We start from the raw sequence: 14,558 nt of genomic DNA on the forward strand, positions 1-14,558 counted from the left end.
CACGATATTGTCAGAAAGGGAAATATTCACATATATTCCAAAATATATTTAAAAAGGCCCAATAAAAATGGCCTCAAAATAAACAAAAAATATATATACATAAGCGAAAGCAAAAAAAGGTACTAAGGCATCTACGCCTGGTCTTCATCGGGGCCCGACTCGTTTCCAGAACCATCGGAGCTCTCAGATACTTTGACACCCTCAGGCTCGTAAAGCTTCTTTGACTCGGCTTCGAGCTTCTTCACTTCCTCGATCTCGGCTGATAAGATGAATCCTCGGGCGTGGATCTTTATGAGGGTCTCCCTTCGGGACAACTGCTTCATGTATTCAGCCTTTGTCTTTAGGCGGATCTCGGTTGACTTCACATCAGCCTTGTATTGGGACACCATTTCTTCGGCATCATCGAAGGTTATGTCCAACTTGGACTTCAGTGCCTCATATTCTTTACCGAGGGTATCCCACTCTACGACAACCGATCTCAATTGTGCTCGAAGACCGTCATTCAGCTGAGACCATTTGTTAGATTTATCTTTCGCCACCCGGAGTTGGTTCTCTACCGATGCCAGCTCCGCCTTCGCAGCTTCCTTCTCCTAGGCCAGTCGATCAATCCTGCCCTTCCACACTTCATTCTAGGCCTTGACCTTGTCCATCTCGACCCGCAACTAGTCGATCAGATCCATCTTCTGTTGGACCTACGAAGTTGTGTTGTTAGTCATCGCGACTAGCTGTCTGTTCTTATCTTCAAAAACCTTTACCTTTTCAACCATGTCGGTGTGTTCCCATTTTGGGGTCGAGGCTTCCTTCCAATTTTTTCCAGCTCGGCCTGGAGAATCGGGAGGTCGTTAAGGGCCTCGTCCTATTGCTCACTCAAAAGCTTGTACATGTCCATCTTTCGGACCTGCTCCTTGAGCTCGAACTCGAGCTGACTGGTTTCTAAGAGGTACCGAAGGAAGCTCTCGTGCTGAAGCACTGAAGCCTATAAAGTAATAGAATTAAGTAAGAGACGTCACAGAAAAACTTAAATGATTCATAAGGGGAGTTTAAAGGTGTTAGAGCCTTACCCGGTTCAGTGCACGCTGTGCCTCGTTGAAGAGACTTGACGTGCCCACCTCATTCATCTTTGTCTGGTCCTCCTCGGTTGCTATGCATCAGAGGTAGCTGGCTATGCCTACCAGAGCGGATATGACCCGGGCATCCTCCGGGACTATGAGAACAACCGTCCTCTTACGCTCGGGGTCCACACTTAGCGCAGGGAATTGCTTTACCAATTTTGGGCTCGTACTCAGCCCGTTAGCTCCTGAAGGCACGTCCTTCTTCAGTATCTCCAGGTGGCCTAGCCCGGAGAAATTTTCTAATGTAGACATGTCCATGCCATCGAAGAATGAGTGGAGAGGATCCTCTTCACCTTGAGCTCCTTCACTTGATTTTTCCTTGCCTGCTTGGGCCTCTTCGAGCATGGACTCAGTATAGGAGGATGTTTCGATGATGTCTATCACACCAGTCTCCTCCTTCGGAATAGGAATGGCTTCTCAAGAGGTCACATCCCCCATCTCCACTTTGGCCTCTTGAGTTGGAAGGGGATCGACCTTGTGGCCCCGTACCTCGGTCGCCGCCTGCTCCCTGGCATGGGTCGATCCATGAACGACAAAAATGTCGTCTTCTTCATGCTCAAAGAAAGTCAGAGTCCAATACCCAGGACTCCGTATTCTTCTTGGGCTTGCGAGCCTGGGTGGTCGCCCTCTTTTTAATCTTCACCTCGGGATCCTCAGAACCCGATGACTTTCTTTTCTTCTTCTTTTCCTCCGTAGCAGCCCCGGGTTGTCCTGAAACGTAGGGTTCGATGGGTAAGGACGTGTCCTCATCGCCATCCAACGGCCTAAGTTCGGTGTTCTAGGCAAATCTACGAGGGAAAAGAGAAGGTCAACATCGTGTAAGATTGGGGCATAGTAATAATTATTCAGTGGAAAGCCTTACCATGAGAACAGGCATCCCATTTGCCCTTCAAAAGTTTGTGCCACGTGCGCTTGTAGTATGACATCTATTGGCAGATCCCTTCGATCTACTCCTTGAGCCGATGAACCACATTACGAACTCGAGTAATAGCTGCACAACCATAAATAGTGGCGATGAGAGAAAAAATGAAGGGACATTGACACTTAAGGAAAGACTACACTTACGAGATGTGTTCCACTTCTCGAGGAATGCCAGGAACTCGGGAGGGATCAAGTCTTTAGTTTTCACCCGAACAAAGCGCCCCTGCCAGCCTCGTTGTCGATCCTTATCGATGCTCGTAAAAGGGGCATTACTGGCTTGATGAACGAGCTTGACTATTCCCCCTAAAATAATTCGGGGATTGTACAGACGGAGTAGGTGGTTGATGGTAAGCCGAGGAGATTCAGCGTTGTTCACAAAGTGGCGTAAGAGTATCACGATCCTCTAGAGGGACGCGTGGATTTGCCCACGGCACACTTCGTACCTCTTGCAAAAAGGCAAGATCACCGGGTCAACCGGGCCCAACGTAAAGGGATAAGTGTAAACACTTAAACACCCCTCCACGTGGGAAGTTATATCGTCCTCAGTTCTGGGCACTGCCACGACCTTGACTTCCCATCTACAGTCCTCTGGGACTTTGGGAAGAGTATCTTTAGTAACAGAGCATATATATCTCCATGCTCCTTCGCCTCGGTCTTGTTTGACGGAGGCCTTCTCGACCTTGAAGTCATCCCCGATGGAACAACCCTTGGGTATGAAGCTTTTCATAGGAGGCTTGGGGAGCGCCTCAGGAGCATCCACCTCGACATTTATGGCCGGGTGAGAAGACGAAAGGGCCACTTACTGTGGTACTGATTTGGAGGATTTGTCCATTCTAGAAATGTATGAAGGTTTGAAGAAGGCATATGAAGATTTGAAGGTTAGAAGTGAAGATATTAATTTCTGGGTTGAAAATCTTAGAAAATCTATGAAAGTTTGGAGGTTGAAGATGAAGATGTGAAGGTTCAAGAAGCGAGGTATGAAGATTTGAGAAAGTTGAAAGCCTTTGTAAAGTTCGAAGGTAAGACTAGGATCAGAAAGTGAAAGAAGTGAAGGGGTGAAGCTTTTATAGGGGGAGATGTAACTAACACGTGGCGTTTCACTTTCGAAGGCAATCATTCGATGATCGACACGTGCCCGAAGTTAGAATGACGCGACTGATGGGACGTTTCAGCTTGTCCGTCATCTCGATTGTAACATGCGAAAGAAGGAACCGGGGTTCATCTATCGTTCCCTATCGTTTCGGCAAACCTACTCTCTGAAAAACGAGGGGACTACCTGTATACGGGTGAAACCGGGGGTAACATATACCCCGATTTCCCGGTGGATAGAACGAAGCCAAGATATGATTACACGGGATCAGAGCCGAAGCTGAGAACTTCTTGTACCAAGGCCCGAACAAAATGCACCCCGGACCCGGGATAGGTTCTGAGACTTCGGGAAGCGCATGAACGATTGCACACGACTAATAGAGGATCGTGATATCCGCATCCAACCAGATATCACGGTGTAGATCTCGCCCGATGTCATTAACAAATTAGTAATTAACGAGAAAGGATAATTTTTACCTTTTTTAGACTTGTACTAGGAGTGAAACTTTCCTACTATATAGAGGGGAAGCTTTTATTTCAATAGGAGGTATTGTAACACGCATACCAAGGCAATACAAAATTATTCCTCTGTTTTCTAGCTACTGCAAAGTCTTTACTTTACTTTTGTTCTTCGTTCTTGATTAGCTTCGAAACCAAGACCCTACCGATGGCAGAAACCATAGCCCAATCCAAGTTCAAGCTAGGCCATAACGTTATGACTTGTTTGATTATTCATTGTGTCTTTAACTCATTTATCTAACATTCTTGATTATTTGTGTTGAATCAATCCACATATCTTTAAACCGCGTATAAATTTAATTATTATCCATTTTAAGGGTAAACAAAACTGTATACAAGAGTATATACAAAGGATACAACTTGTATCAAATGTATTCATACGCGCAACGAATACAACCAGGGTGAATACACAAATATAGAAAAATAATGAGAGTCGAACTCAAGACCCTTGCTAACTAAGCGGACGCTCAAACCAACCGGGCTACGAAGGCTTGTTGCTCTTATTTCAGTCCAAAACAATTAATCTCTTGTTTCATGGATTTACTATAAAATTCAAATATATCTACAAATGGTAAATTTGTTGAAAGTATAGCAAACGATAAATATAGTGTATATATTTGACGTAATTTTTCCAATAAAACTAGATAAATTGATAACTACCCTGTTATATAAAGTTAAACCATACTACTATTATGTAAAAAACAAAACACAAAGTTATTGTATACGCATTAAATCTTCCATATTTCCACCAGGAAAAAGTGATAATCAATTAATTAATCAAAGCATAAGTGTGTTTAGGCCGGCAAGCCAGCATATCCTATTCCTCTACGCGTAGTAGGGAAGATCAAGAAGAAGAAACTGGCAAAAAACCCAGCTGCTAAGGGCAGGTTCATTACCAAGGCATTTACGTTGGATCCTGGCCTCTGCTGGTTACTGAAGAAACAAGTTTGCACGTCAGAATCACAAAATGCAAAGACCAAGAACACCAAGAGAGAAACAAATGCGTGTACGAAATCTAGGCACTTGAGCTTGTATTTCCTCATGTTTATTCCTTCCAATATTTTCTCGGGATCATTATCGAAGTTAAATAAGTGTATCCCTCTAGTGGTGGCTATACCGTAAAACGACTTCCCGTCGGAGCTGAGGACGCAGCTGTCGGTGAAAGAAGAGAAGAAACAGGCGGCGGAGCAGAATCCAATGACGGCTGCAGTCAACAACTTGTTGGAGATTTGGCAGACGCCCTTATTGGAAAATGAAGGAATTAGCATTCGAAATGCTAGGACTGTTCCGTTGGGTAGAAGGTTTGCTATGTTGGCTGCAGTGTCTAAGGTTTTGTGTATTGGATGAGCCGTTTCGCCGACGACTTTTGACCTAGCCGCTGGAGGCGGTTGTTGTGGTGGGGATGGCGAAGACATCGGCACAGGCGGAGGTGGCAACCGTTGTGATAAAGATGGTTCAGCCATTGATAAATACGTGCATATTCTTGTTGTTATGTTTTTTGTGTGTATATATGTGTGGTTCTTGTTTGGTTAAAATTGGAGGGTAGCTTAAGGGGACACATTGAACATGTGATAAGAAACGTCAGACTAAGGATTCTGTTGCATTTTATATGGTCCTCTATGAAAGTAGAACGTCATATTAAAATTCCTTTTGGCATGGACATGGAGGATACAGGTTGCGTCTATTGCTGCCTAGCTAGTTTGTTTGTTCGTGTGGAGTCTGGTTCTTTTTCTCCATGTTGCGTAACTTGTGCTATATAACCACCTCTCGGGACCTATAACTCAAGACTCATACCACTTGCATTGCTTGTGGTAATACTATTAGAAAAGCGCCTAAAACTATCAAGAAATACCGTCCGACCTGGAAAAATCGACTGATTCCCGATCGACTCTAATTCGTCGAAATTAGGCTGGTTGGTAATAAATAGCGATCGAAGTCGATCGCAATTTCCGACCGATAAAATTTCACAAGCGACCAAAAAAGAAAAAATCTGCTTAAAAAGTCGACCGAAGTCGATCGGTATTTTAAGTATGCAATTAAAAAATGCATCGTCTAGGAATCGAACAGGGGTCTGTACGGTGGCAGGATACTATTCTACCACTAGACCATTGGTACATTTTGGTTTAAAACTATCTTTTTTTTTATTTGTACTTTTTAATTATATTTTCGTGCGAAAATAACCGACTGATTTCGGTCCGATTTTATTAAAAATATAAAATTACCGATCGAAATCGGTCGATTTTTAAAAATGACTGACTGAAATAACCGTCCGATATCGATCGGTTTTTTGAATATTAATTTTAATTTATTTTATATGAAAAACCGACCAAAGTTGGTCGGTTTCTTAAAAAATAAATTTCGCGGGATGTCAAAATAGTTTCTCGCATTTTTGCGCCAAACAAAACCGACCCAAGTTAGTTGGTTTTGTTAAAAAAAATATTAAAAAAATATATTTTAAATTACCGACCGACTTCGGACGTCTAAATATATTTTAAAAAATATATTGTAAAAATTTCACGCGTCCTATTTGGTCACCACTACTTAACTTGTACTTATTTATTTAAAAGTTCATTAGTACCCAAAGTATAGGTAGCTTTAGACAAGCTATTTCTTCTTAGTTGCTGTGAAGATAGAGGCGGCGACATATTTACACGATGTTTGTGATCATGTTTTAAGATGATTTATGGTGTCTTACTGTAGTGAGCTACAACAACTCTCCTTTCTTTCCTACAACTTAGAGTTTCTTTTTCTTCTTCTTAGTTTCAAAATAGGTTTGTTATATTTATTGTTGTTTCAACAAATTAATGATTATGATTTGTTATTTATGATATTTGGAATCAAATTTGAACTCAATTAGAGCAGATTTAGAGTTGAATCGTGTGCTGCATTATTGAAATTTAAAGAATAAGTTTTTATTTTTGGGCAATTCGAACTTGAGACAATAACATCTTAAGTGCATACAAAAATTAAAATTATTTGCACTTTAGATGGATGCATACATCTTGAGTGATTCTTAACGAAAACATTTAAAGTGCACCCAATTTTATACATGTACTTAAGACGTTCTCGTCTTAAGTCCCTAATTGCGGATAAAATTTATAGTTTCAGATGCGGATTGTACTGTTTTAATCGAGTACATTTGAAGTTGTGTCCGCAATGAGTAAAATTGTAAAAAAAATTAAACTTAAGATACGACTTAAACAGTGATGTATTTCCCTATTATTTGTGTGCGCCAAATTATTCATACTCATAAGTCAATATAGGAAAGAAAACCATGACCTAAATAGTAACATTCTCTAAATATATTCTTCGCCCACTGCATCAACCTAGGAGTTCATTGATCCAAAGTTTGGTCCTAGTTAATGGCTTGATCCAAAGTCGTCCTATTTATGTACTTAGAATGACATGTTCTCGTGACCCAAATTAGTGGTTGTGACTGGCAAATGATGACCTCACGCTCGCAGAGCAAACTCTTAAGGTGACATGACAAACACTGACTCATAAATTATACTATTGAGATCCAATGTCTCTATATTGTCATTCAATCAAAACTATAACTCAAACGTAGAGATGTAAGCTTACAGGAGTCATAAGGTATTAACGTATTACATGATATACGTACTCTTTTTTCTTCACTAGGATTTTTTTCCATAAAGTTTTTTCCTAGCAAGATTTTAACGAGTCACATTATCTATGGACAGTGGCGGACCCAAGTGGTAGATAGCGGGTTCAACTGAACCCGTTTTACAAAAAAATAATATTGTGTATATGTATAAATTAGGATTAAAGGTGTGTAAATTTTGCATAAATATTTTATTTGAACTCACTTGATAACTACTATTTTACTACTAAATTTATGTACTTCTAAGATTGAACCCGCTTGCACAAAATCCTGGGTCCGTCGCTGTCTATGGACATCGAAGGGGGAGTGTTATAAAATCTTGAATTATGGTGGATGTTTATAACCACCAAAGGAGTAATGCTCACTACTCTTCTCCATTATCTCCATAATCTCCCTCATGATCTTCCTCCATGATTTTTCTCTCAAATGCTTAATGGCATATTTATGTAGTGACCATTCCACTCAATAGTGGCCATTTCTCTCAATAGTGGTCATTCCACTCACTATTTTACAATAGTGATTCTTCACTTTCTATGCTTGTTTAAAGGTCTGATAGGAAAAATAACACAATTGAAGAAGAAATAAGAATCTCTCCTCTCTTTCTCTCTATATCTCTTAGCTTATTTTTTCTTGTTCTGTATTGTTACTTTGAGGTATATTTATAACACATATAACGTCTTCTAAGAGTAATTAATTAGGTTTAGTATGATAAAGGAGTATGATTTTATTACATAATCAACTGACTAATAGTCCATTTTTTTAATATTAAAATTTTATTACATAGAATACTGAGAAACAAAGGTGAAGTAGGACATATTAATTTAACCTCACTCAACATAACATAAGATAGATGAAACAAATACCCTCTTTACATAAATTTAGAACAAAAACGCAAAATCTAACAGTGATTCTTAAATAATTAAGTGAATTAACTTGCGCGTTGGAGAAGATGAACCTTTGTCAAATCGAGAACACTTGAGCCATTAATCCAACATTTTATATTGTCATTTAGTAAACCAACAGAATCATAGGCTTTATATGGACACACTGTTAGGAATTCCTTTGCCAGTTAATCCCATTTCACTTGAGGCATAGAATGAAGTGTAAGGCACCTTAACAGGACCGGACCTATTTTTCCATTTCTCATCACAATTCATTTGTGTAATTCTCTTCTCAATCTCTCTCAGCCTCTTACCAAATCTTTCAAAAGCTTGTAGTGGTTCTTGATCATTTGTCCATTCAGGAGTGTCCCTTTGTCCCAAGTAAACCTCATCTGCGGTATGCCTTGACAGCATTTCTATGAGAGAAATCCCAAGTAGTGTCTGCATCTGAGGTGTTATTGTTTTCAAGAATGCATTCTCAGGATTTGTGTTGAGCTCCTCGTATTCTTGAGTTCCCGGCTCAGGCATGAATCTTCGACTTAATGTAGGACGATTAGGGAGGTAGCCAGCATAAGGATATTGCCCAAAATTGACTGCTGCATGCAGTGCTGAAGCTATCCATATAACAATGGTGCAAGAGTTTATTAGTTCTTGGACCGTCTGCATTTTAGGCCACCAGGGCTCGTCCTTTTTGTCGCCGTGTCCCTTTTCACGCAGCTCCTTCCACCAGGCTTGGAGTTCTGTATCTCCTTGAATCATGTCGTCTGATTTGTAATAGAAATGACAGTATTCTTCAACCCAAATTTTGATTGCTGCCCAAATTTCCAGCCCGTCAACAGCAAATGGATAGTCTTGAATTAATAAACGAAGACCGTGTGGTGCATTTGAATCCTCAACCGCCATTCCTCTGAAGTTGAATGGTATAATCAATAAGACCATGATAGCAAGGTATCAGAAGCATGACGAGTGCAAAAATGAATATTATGGGGAACTTCACATTTACCTCTTAATAAGATCAGTTGGAAGAGCTTGATCAAGAAACATCCAATTCTTGTAAATAACAGCTGACATTTCCATGGCAAATTTAGAGGGAAAAACTGTCATCTCAACAATTCCACAAGCATTAATGAGGGTCTGCCTAGCAAATGCATTTATGAACATGGTGTCGCGGAAGTGTGGATGCAGAAGTTTGTAAATCGGATGGAGAACACTTAATTGCCTGTTTGTGGCAATCACAAACGGTTCAACTACTGCATGAGTATTCAACCTATGATCCAATATCAGCATCAATGAAAAATAAAATAGCAACTATACCAGGCACTGAAGAAATAATGGCTATCTAGTTATAGATTATACCAATGGGAAATAAGCTGATGAAAGCCGGAATCATTTACTGCAACATAAGCTTTCGCTAGTTGCCAAACAATAGCTTCCTGCCCATCAATTGCTGGTGTGTACACTTTGCTAACAGCTCCAAGATGATCTCCGTCTGGATGTGGCAAGCTCAGATCAATTGCAACTGGCTTCAACGTTCCATCTTCTTTCAGAAAAAGTAAAGTTCTTGTGGCATAAGTCTTTGTAGTAGTAGTGTTTATGCGTCTCAGGTAAGGCATGAGAGTATCATGGTGATTCAATATGAACAATCTGTTATCCTTGATTGCCTATAAAAGAAGCTAATACTCATCAACCAATCTGGTTTATGGCACGAGCAAGAAGTTAAACCTTTTCTTTCATTTTACATATGAATAAGCACAAAAGATTAATAGAGAATACCTGTTCTACAGCTAATCCATCTAAATTCTTCTTTATATGTTCCACTGTAATAGCACTCTTCTGGTCGCCAAAAACTTTAGGATCCAGATTACTTGTTGGAGGAAACTCCTGTGGGTACGATAATTCAGCAAAATATTATGATCATTTATTTAAAATGGTATTCAGCTGATCACACAGTAAAGATAAAGACAATCTTGACCATACTTTTAGAGAACAGATGATAATAGGGTTTAATCCAGCCAACATTTCTCTCGCAAACTCTTCATCAGTTCTCCAAGCAGATTTATCTTCTGATGTCCATAAACACAAGGTCAAAATACATAATCATAATAAAATTGAACAGAACATATTGCTTCAGTAACAATCTAAAGTAAACAGTGATTTTGCTTTTTCTTTACCTTTGATTACTTGTGGCATAGGGAACTTACAGAGGTGTTCACCATCTGATCTCAGCAACTCTTTCACCAGTTCCATTGGAACAAGATCCCTTAATTTATGAACTAGAGATTCAAAAGGAAACTTAAATCCATCATCATATATTTTTAATTCATCCTCAAATGTATCAAACTCTGTAAAGTTAGAAGCCTCAAGCTCAGCAAGTAAGAACTGAGATAACAACTTCAGGGCATATGCTGCAAAATCTGACATCTTTAACTGATTGAATTTCTCATCTCTGGGAACATAAATCTCTAAGCTTTTATGTAGTGGCAGCCGACTTTCACTTTTAGGATCTGCAGGGCCAATAGAGTAATGAGAGTCCAATGAAAGAATTTCTTATGTAGCTGCGGAATTGCATAACAATTAGACAAAAATCGGAATTTCATTACCTGTTGCAGTAGGCAAACGGCCTGTCCTCCCTCGACGAGGATAAGGGTAGTCAGCTGATCCTCCAAGAATCTTGCGCTCGTACTTTGGACCCTTATCAGGATCACCTAAATCATTATAGACATCATAGTCATAGATCCTGTCCCATTCCTCCAGCTTCCCAATTCCATTTCCTCTCAGGTTTTCCAACTCTTCTTCACGATAAGAACGAAGAGGTTCTGGTGTTTGGCTTGGTAGGTAAGTCTGCAGAAAGAAACAAGACAGCAATTGTAACAGACAAATCATTCTGTTGCACTTACTGTCCGCTTTGTAACTTTGAAAATCAAAAGGAATTTGGAAAGCTAATTGATACCTGATTGGAGAAGAAAATGCGATCTCTTTTATAGTATTCGGAAGGGTAAATCCATGAATTGCAAATGAAGCATACTCGGCCGCGGCCTGGAACATCATCAAGTGTCAGTGTCTTTAGATAGAATTCCTTTTGGTGAAAGTTCTTAATAAGGAAAGCCCCTGGAACTCCAGCCTCTTCCTCCCATTCAAATGTGACTCCAAACGTAGCATCAGTAGCTGTCAAAGGTGTGAATTTGGCTTCCCAATTTTCCAGGAATGCTGGTTTTCCAGGTTTTCCTCTGCACTTGTTAGCTAAAAAATAGACAACTAGTTAAACAAACCACAATTACTAAGAAGAAACTTAAAATGAGTTAACCAATTGTTGATTTTAGTTTACTACTCTTAATAAATCTTGAAACTATAACGTACCAGGGTCAGCATTGACAGCACTGATGAGCTGCAGAGAGACCTTATGTCCAAGAATCTCATCAACACGGTCGACAACAGATGCCTTGACATCATCTAAATCCAAGAAATTCTTCTTCATTAAAACAACTGTACCCTTAACTTTTGTTGTCTCTTTACTTGGATTGGAAAGCTTATGAGACAGATCTGTACAAAAAAGTGTCCCAAAATGAGGATAAGGAGGAGAAAAAAAGAGAGTCCATATGTCAGTTGACAAGGGAACAAATAAACTATTAGCAAAAATAAGCATTTGCATGATAGTGTATTCTGCTAATTTTCTCCTGTTTTTTTGTGGAATCAATCCTACTTGAGTTAAAAGTTCAATGAAAACATGAGTCAAAGAACTTGTTTAATTTGGCAGACATGCCATGCATAATAGTTGAAGTTTACACATGATCAGAACGAACTACACTATAATTATTATCTCAAAGTTCTTTACACTGCCCGTGCATGGAATAACACAACTACACTTACACTTGACAAGGCATTTAGTAGAAATGTAGAATTTACAAGGGAGAAATATAAAAAAGTGTGACTAGAAATGGAGGAAATGTAGAAATGGAACCTCTTAATTACCTAGATCTCCATCAACAAAAGTGAATTGCTCAGAAATCTCATGAGTTTGATGTTCATCCAATTCTGGTGAATTACTGCTCAAAAGAGTATTTTTAATCATTCTGTATAAGAATTTGACAGTGGATGCCATAACTATCACTTTGGTTCTTAACTAAATTTTGAACTCATGAGAAAAAGCTGATTAAGATAGGAATTTTATATTAAATTAATGGGGAGATCAACAGGCGAAAAGTAAGTAAAGTGTTTATCTCTTTAGGAAGTGTTGGAATTTGTGCTTTTGATAAGTATACCTTGAACTTGTATAGGTGCGCCAACTTATAATTATAACTATTCTGATAAGGACAACCCTAACTCAAGGAACCAAGTTAACGAAGTCTAATGCTTCGGAATTGTTGCATTAATTGGATAAATTTTTCTTTGGCAAATTGGATAAAGTCATTGGAAATCATTTATTCCCACAATTTTCTAAAATCATTGGAAATACTTTGTTTTTGACCGTTTACTCTTCCATTTTATCACCAAGAATGGCAGTAAATGTCACTCAATTCGATTGCCCCTTATAAAGTCATCAAACAATATACTGTTGACTAATAGAGAATTGCATAAATGGCCTAATTTTTACACGTATCAAGACTCAATATTAGATTAGATATAGTAAATGTTTAATTCTCGATAGTGGTATTTATTTTGGAAAACATAAAATAAATTCAAATTATAAGCAAACTCTAGTAAATGTTTGCACAAACTCTTATTTGAGAAAGAAGGAAGAGTATCAATTTAAAAGCCCCAATATAGGGTATATTTGTGATTTGACCCCCAAAGCTAGCCATTGAAGTGAAAGAGGCGAAGGTCATAGACACCACATTGTATCTCAATAGGATGATAACAGTGGAAAGAATTTAGTGATACCAAACTATGCTTAATTTAGATAAAAATACAAAAGAACTTTAATATTAAAATATAACATTTTAAAATTCATAGTAAGTATTTATGATAATTAAAAATGTAATTAAGAAGTAGAATCAACGTTAAAACATAACCAATAAAAATGAATGTTAAACAGTTAGACGATAATTCATAAAGGTAAGTTTTTAAAACATGCAATATTGCTTAACTTACGGTTTCTAGTTGTAATTTCAGTTCAGCGGGAAAAAACTAATTTTAATATAAACACTAAGTGTGAAAAAACTTTAACAGTTCATAGAAAAAGAATAATTTTGGTATAAATGGGGCTTAACAGTTCATACTTCATAGTAGAGCTAATTTTACACCTGCAATGAGTGGGCAAATATCATATCGGCAAAACAGGAAGAGATGTTGGATATTTAAGGGAATTGATAAAAAAGATTTTTCACATGTTTGACCCGTGCATGAAAAAGAACTAGGTCCGTACGTTAAGTGTCACGACCCAATTTCTCCTATAGGCCGTGATGTCACCCAACGTTACCGCTAGGCAAGCCAACCGTAAACTAACTCTGTGATCTTTTCTTTTAAAGATTTGAAATAGTTGATTTTTTATTTATGTATAAATAAGAAGTAAGAGTTTAATTAAAAAATGAGAGATCAAAATTTATATAGCTAGTGAGATAAGTAAAATAACCCAAAACCATCAAGTGTCTACTAGCATAAATCTCCAAGACCTGGTGTCACAAGTGTATGAGCTACTAGTAGAATACACAAAAGAGTACTACACTGCCGTCTGAAATGAAATAGACAGAAAATAAAGCAAAAGAAAGACTTCGGCTGCTACAGAACAAGCTCGGAAGACAGCTCACCGCAAAGTTTCGTAGTAGTCAAGGATGCGCGCCGGACTGATATCCAGACACCTGCCTCATGCCCTGCACATTTAATGCAGAAGTGTAGCATGAGTACATAAACAACATGTACCCAGTAAGTTTCTAGTCTAACCTCGAAGAAGTAGTGACGAGGGTCGACTTCGACACTTAATATGGGCCAGCAATAAAATATATAACATTCTAATCAAACATGGGGTATATAATTCATAATAGAACTCAAAAGCAAAGAAATAAATAAACAATACTTTCACCGATAGAAAGTACCAAATCATTTCCCCCCCTCATTTAACTGTTTAACCTCTCCGGCCAATGAAACAATATCAACTATAGTTGGACTCCCAGTATTATTACGCACGAATTATGCCGAAGACGTACGGCCCGATCCAACATACATATACATATACTGTGTGCACTGCCGATGGTCGAATGTCACGAACCATAGATGCATTTATTAACCTGCCGAGACGAACGACATGCTCCCATGAAAGTAGTGAAAATTTACCCCGCTCGCGAAATATATTTGCGATGCGGTTGAACATAGATTCCTCAAGTTATTATAATATCCCTCAATTCTTTCCACAACAAGAAATTCAACTAGAAACTTTTAAAAATTCTTGAAATCCTCAAATCTCAGCTCTATTCAAGGCAA

General features: G+C 38.7%; 2 protein-coding genes across 2 annotated transcripts; both read right to left on the reverse strand.

Annotated features, from left to right (window-relative positions):
* Positions 1-4,435: 4,435 nt before the first annotated feature.
* On the reverse strand, positions 4,436-5,104 carry LOC104116624 (protein DMP10). Its single transcript, XM_009627520.3, has one exon. The coding sequence runs from the start codon at positions 5,102-5,104 to the stop codon at positions 4,436-4,438; it is 669 nt and encodes a 222-aa protein (XP_009625815.1).
* Positions 5,105-8,112: 3,008 nt separating this feature from the next.
* LOC104116625 (probable linoleate 9S-lipoxygenase 5) lies at positions 8,113-12,304 on the reverse strand. Its single transcript, XM_009627521.4, has 10 exons — positions 12,114-12,304; positions 11,502-11,684; positions 11,095-11,384; positions 10,745-10,985; positions 10,316-10,648; positions 10,122-10,207; positions 9,918-10,025; positions 9,501-9,805; positions 9,148-9,411; positions 8,113-9,051 (listed from the first exon to the last, which is right to left on the reverse strand). The coding sequence occupies exons 1-10, from the start codon at positions 12,241-12,243 to the stop codon at positions 8,298-8,300; spliced, it is 2,694 nt and encodes an 897-aa protein (XP_009625816.4). The 5' UTR covers positions 12,244-12,304; the 3' UTR covers positions 8,113-8,297.
* Positions 12,305-14,558: the final 2,254 nt, after the last annotated feature.

Source organism: Nicotiana tomentosiformis, chromosome 1, assembly GCF_000390325.3.
Source record: "Nicotiana tomentosiformis chromosome 1, ASM39032v3, whole genome shotgun sequence".
NCBI lineage: Eukaryota > Viridiplantae > Streptophyta > Magnoliopsida > Solanales > Solanaceae > Nicotiana > Nicotiana tomentosiformis.

Excerpts from the sequence above, each read along its gene's own strand:
- LOC104116624 (XM_009627520.3), bottom strand. The coding sequence starts at position 5,104 with ATGGCTGAACCATCTTTATCACAACGGTTGCCACCTCCGCCTGTGCCG.
- LOC104116625 (XM_009627521.4), bottom strand. The coding sequence starts at position 12,243 with ATGGCATCCACTGTCAAATTCTTATACAGAATGATTAAAAATACTCTT. Across the intron at positions 10,649-10,744 it reads CCGTTTGCCTACTGCAACAG|ATCCTAAAAGTGAAAGTCGG; the intron begins GTAATGAAATTC and ends TTGGCCCTGCAG. Across the intron at positions 9,412-9,500 it reads CATCAGCTTATTTCCCATTG|GTTGAATACTCATGCAGTAG; the intron begins GTATAATCTATA and ends ATTGGATCATAG.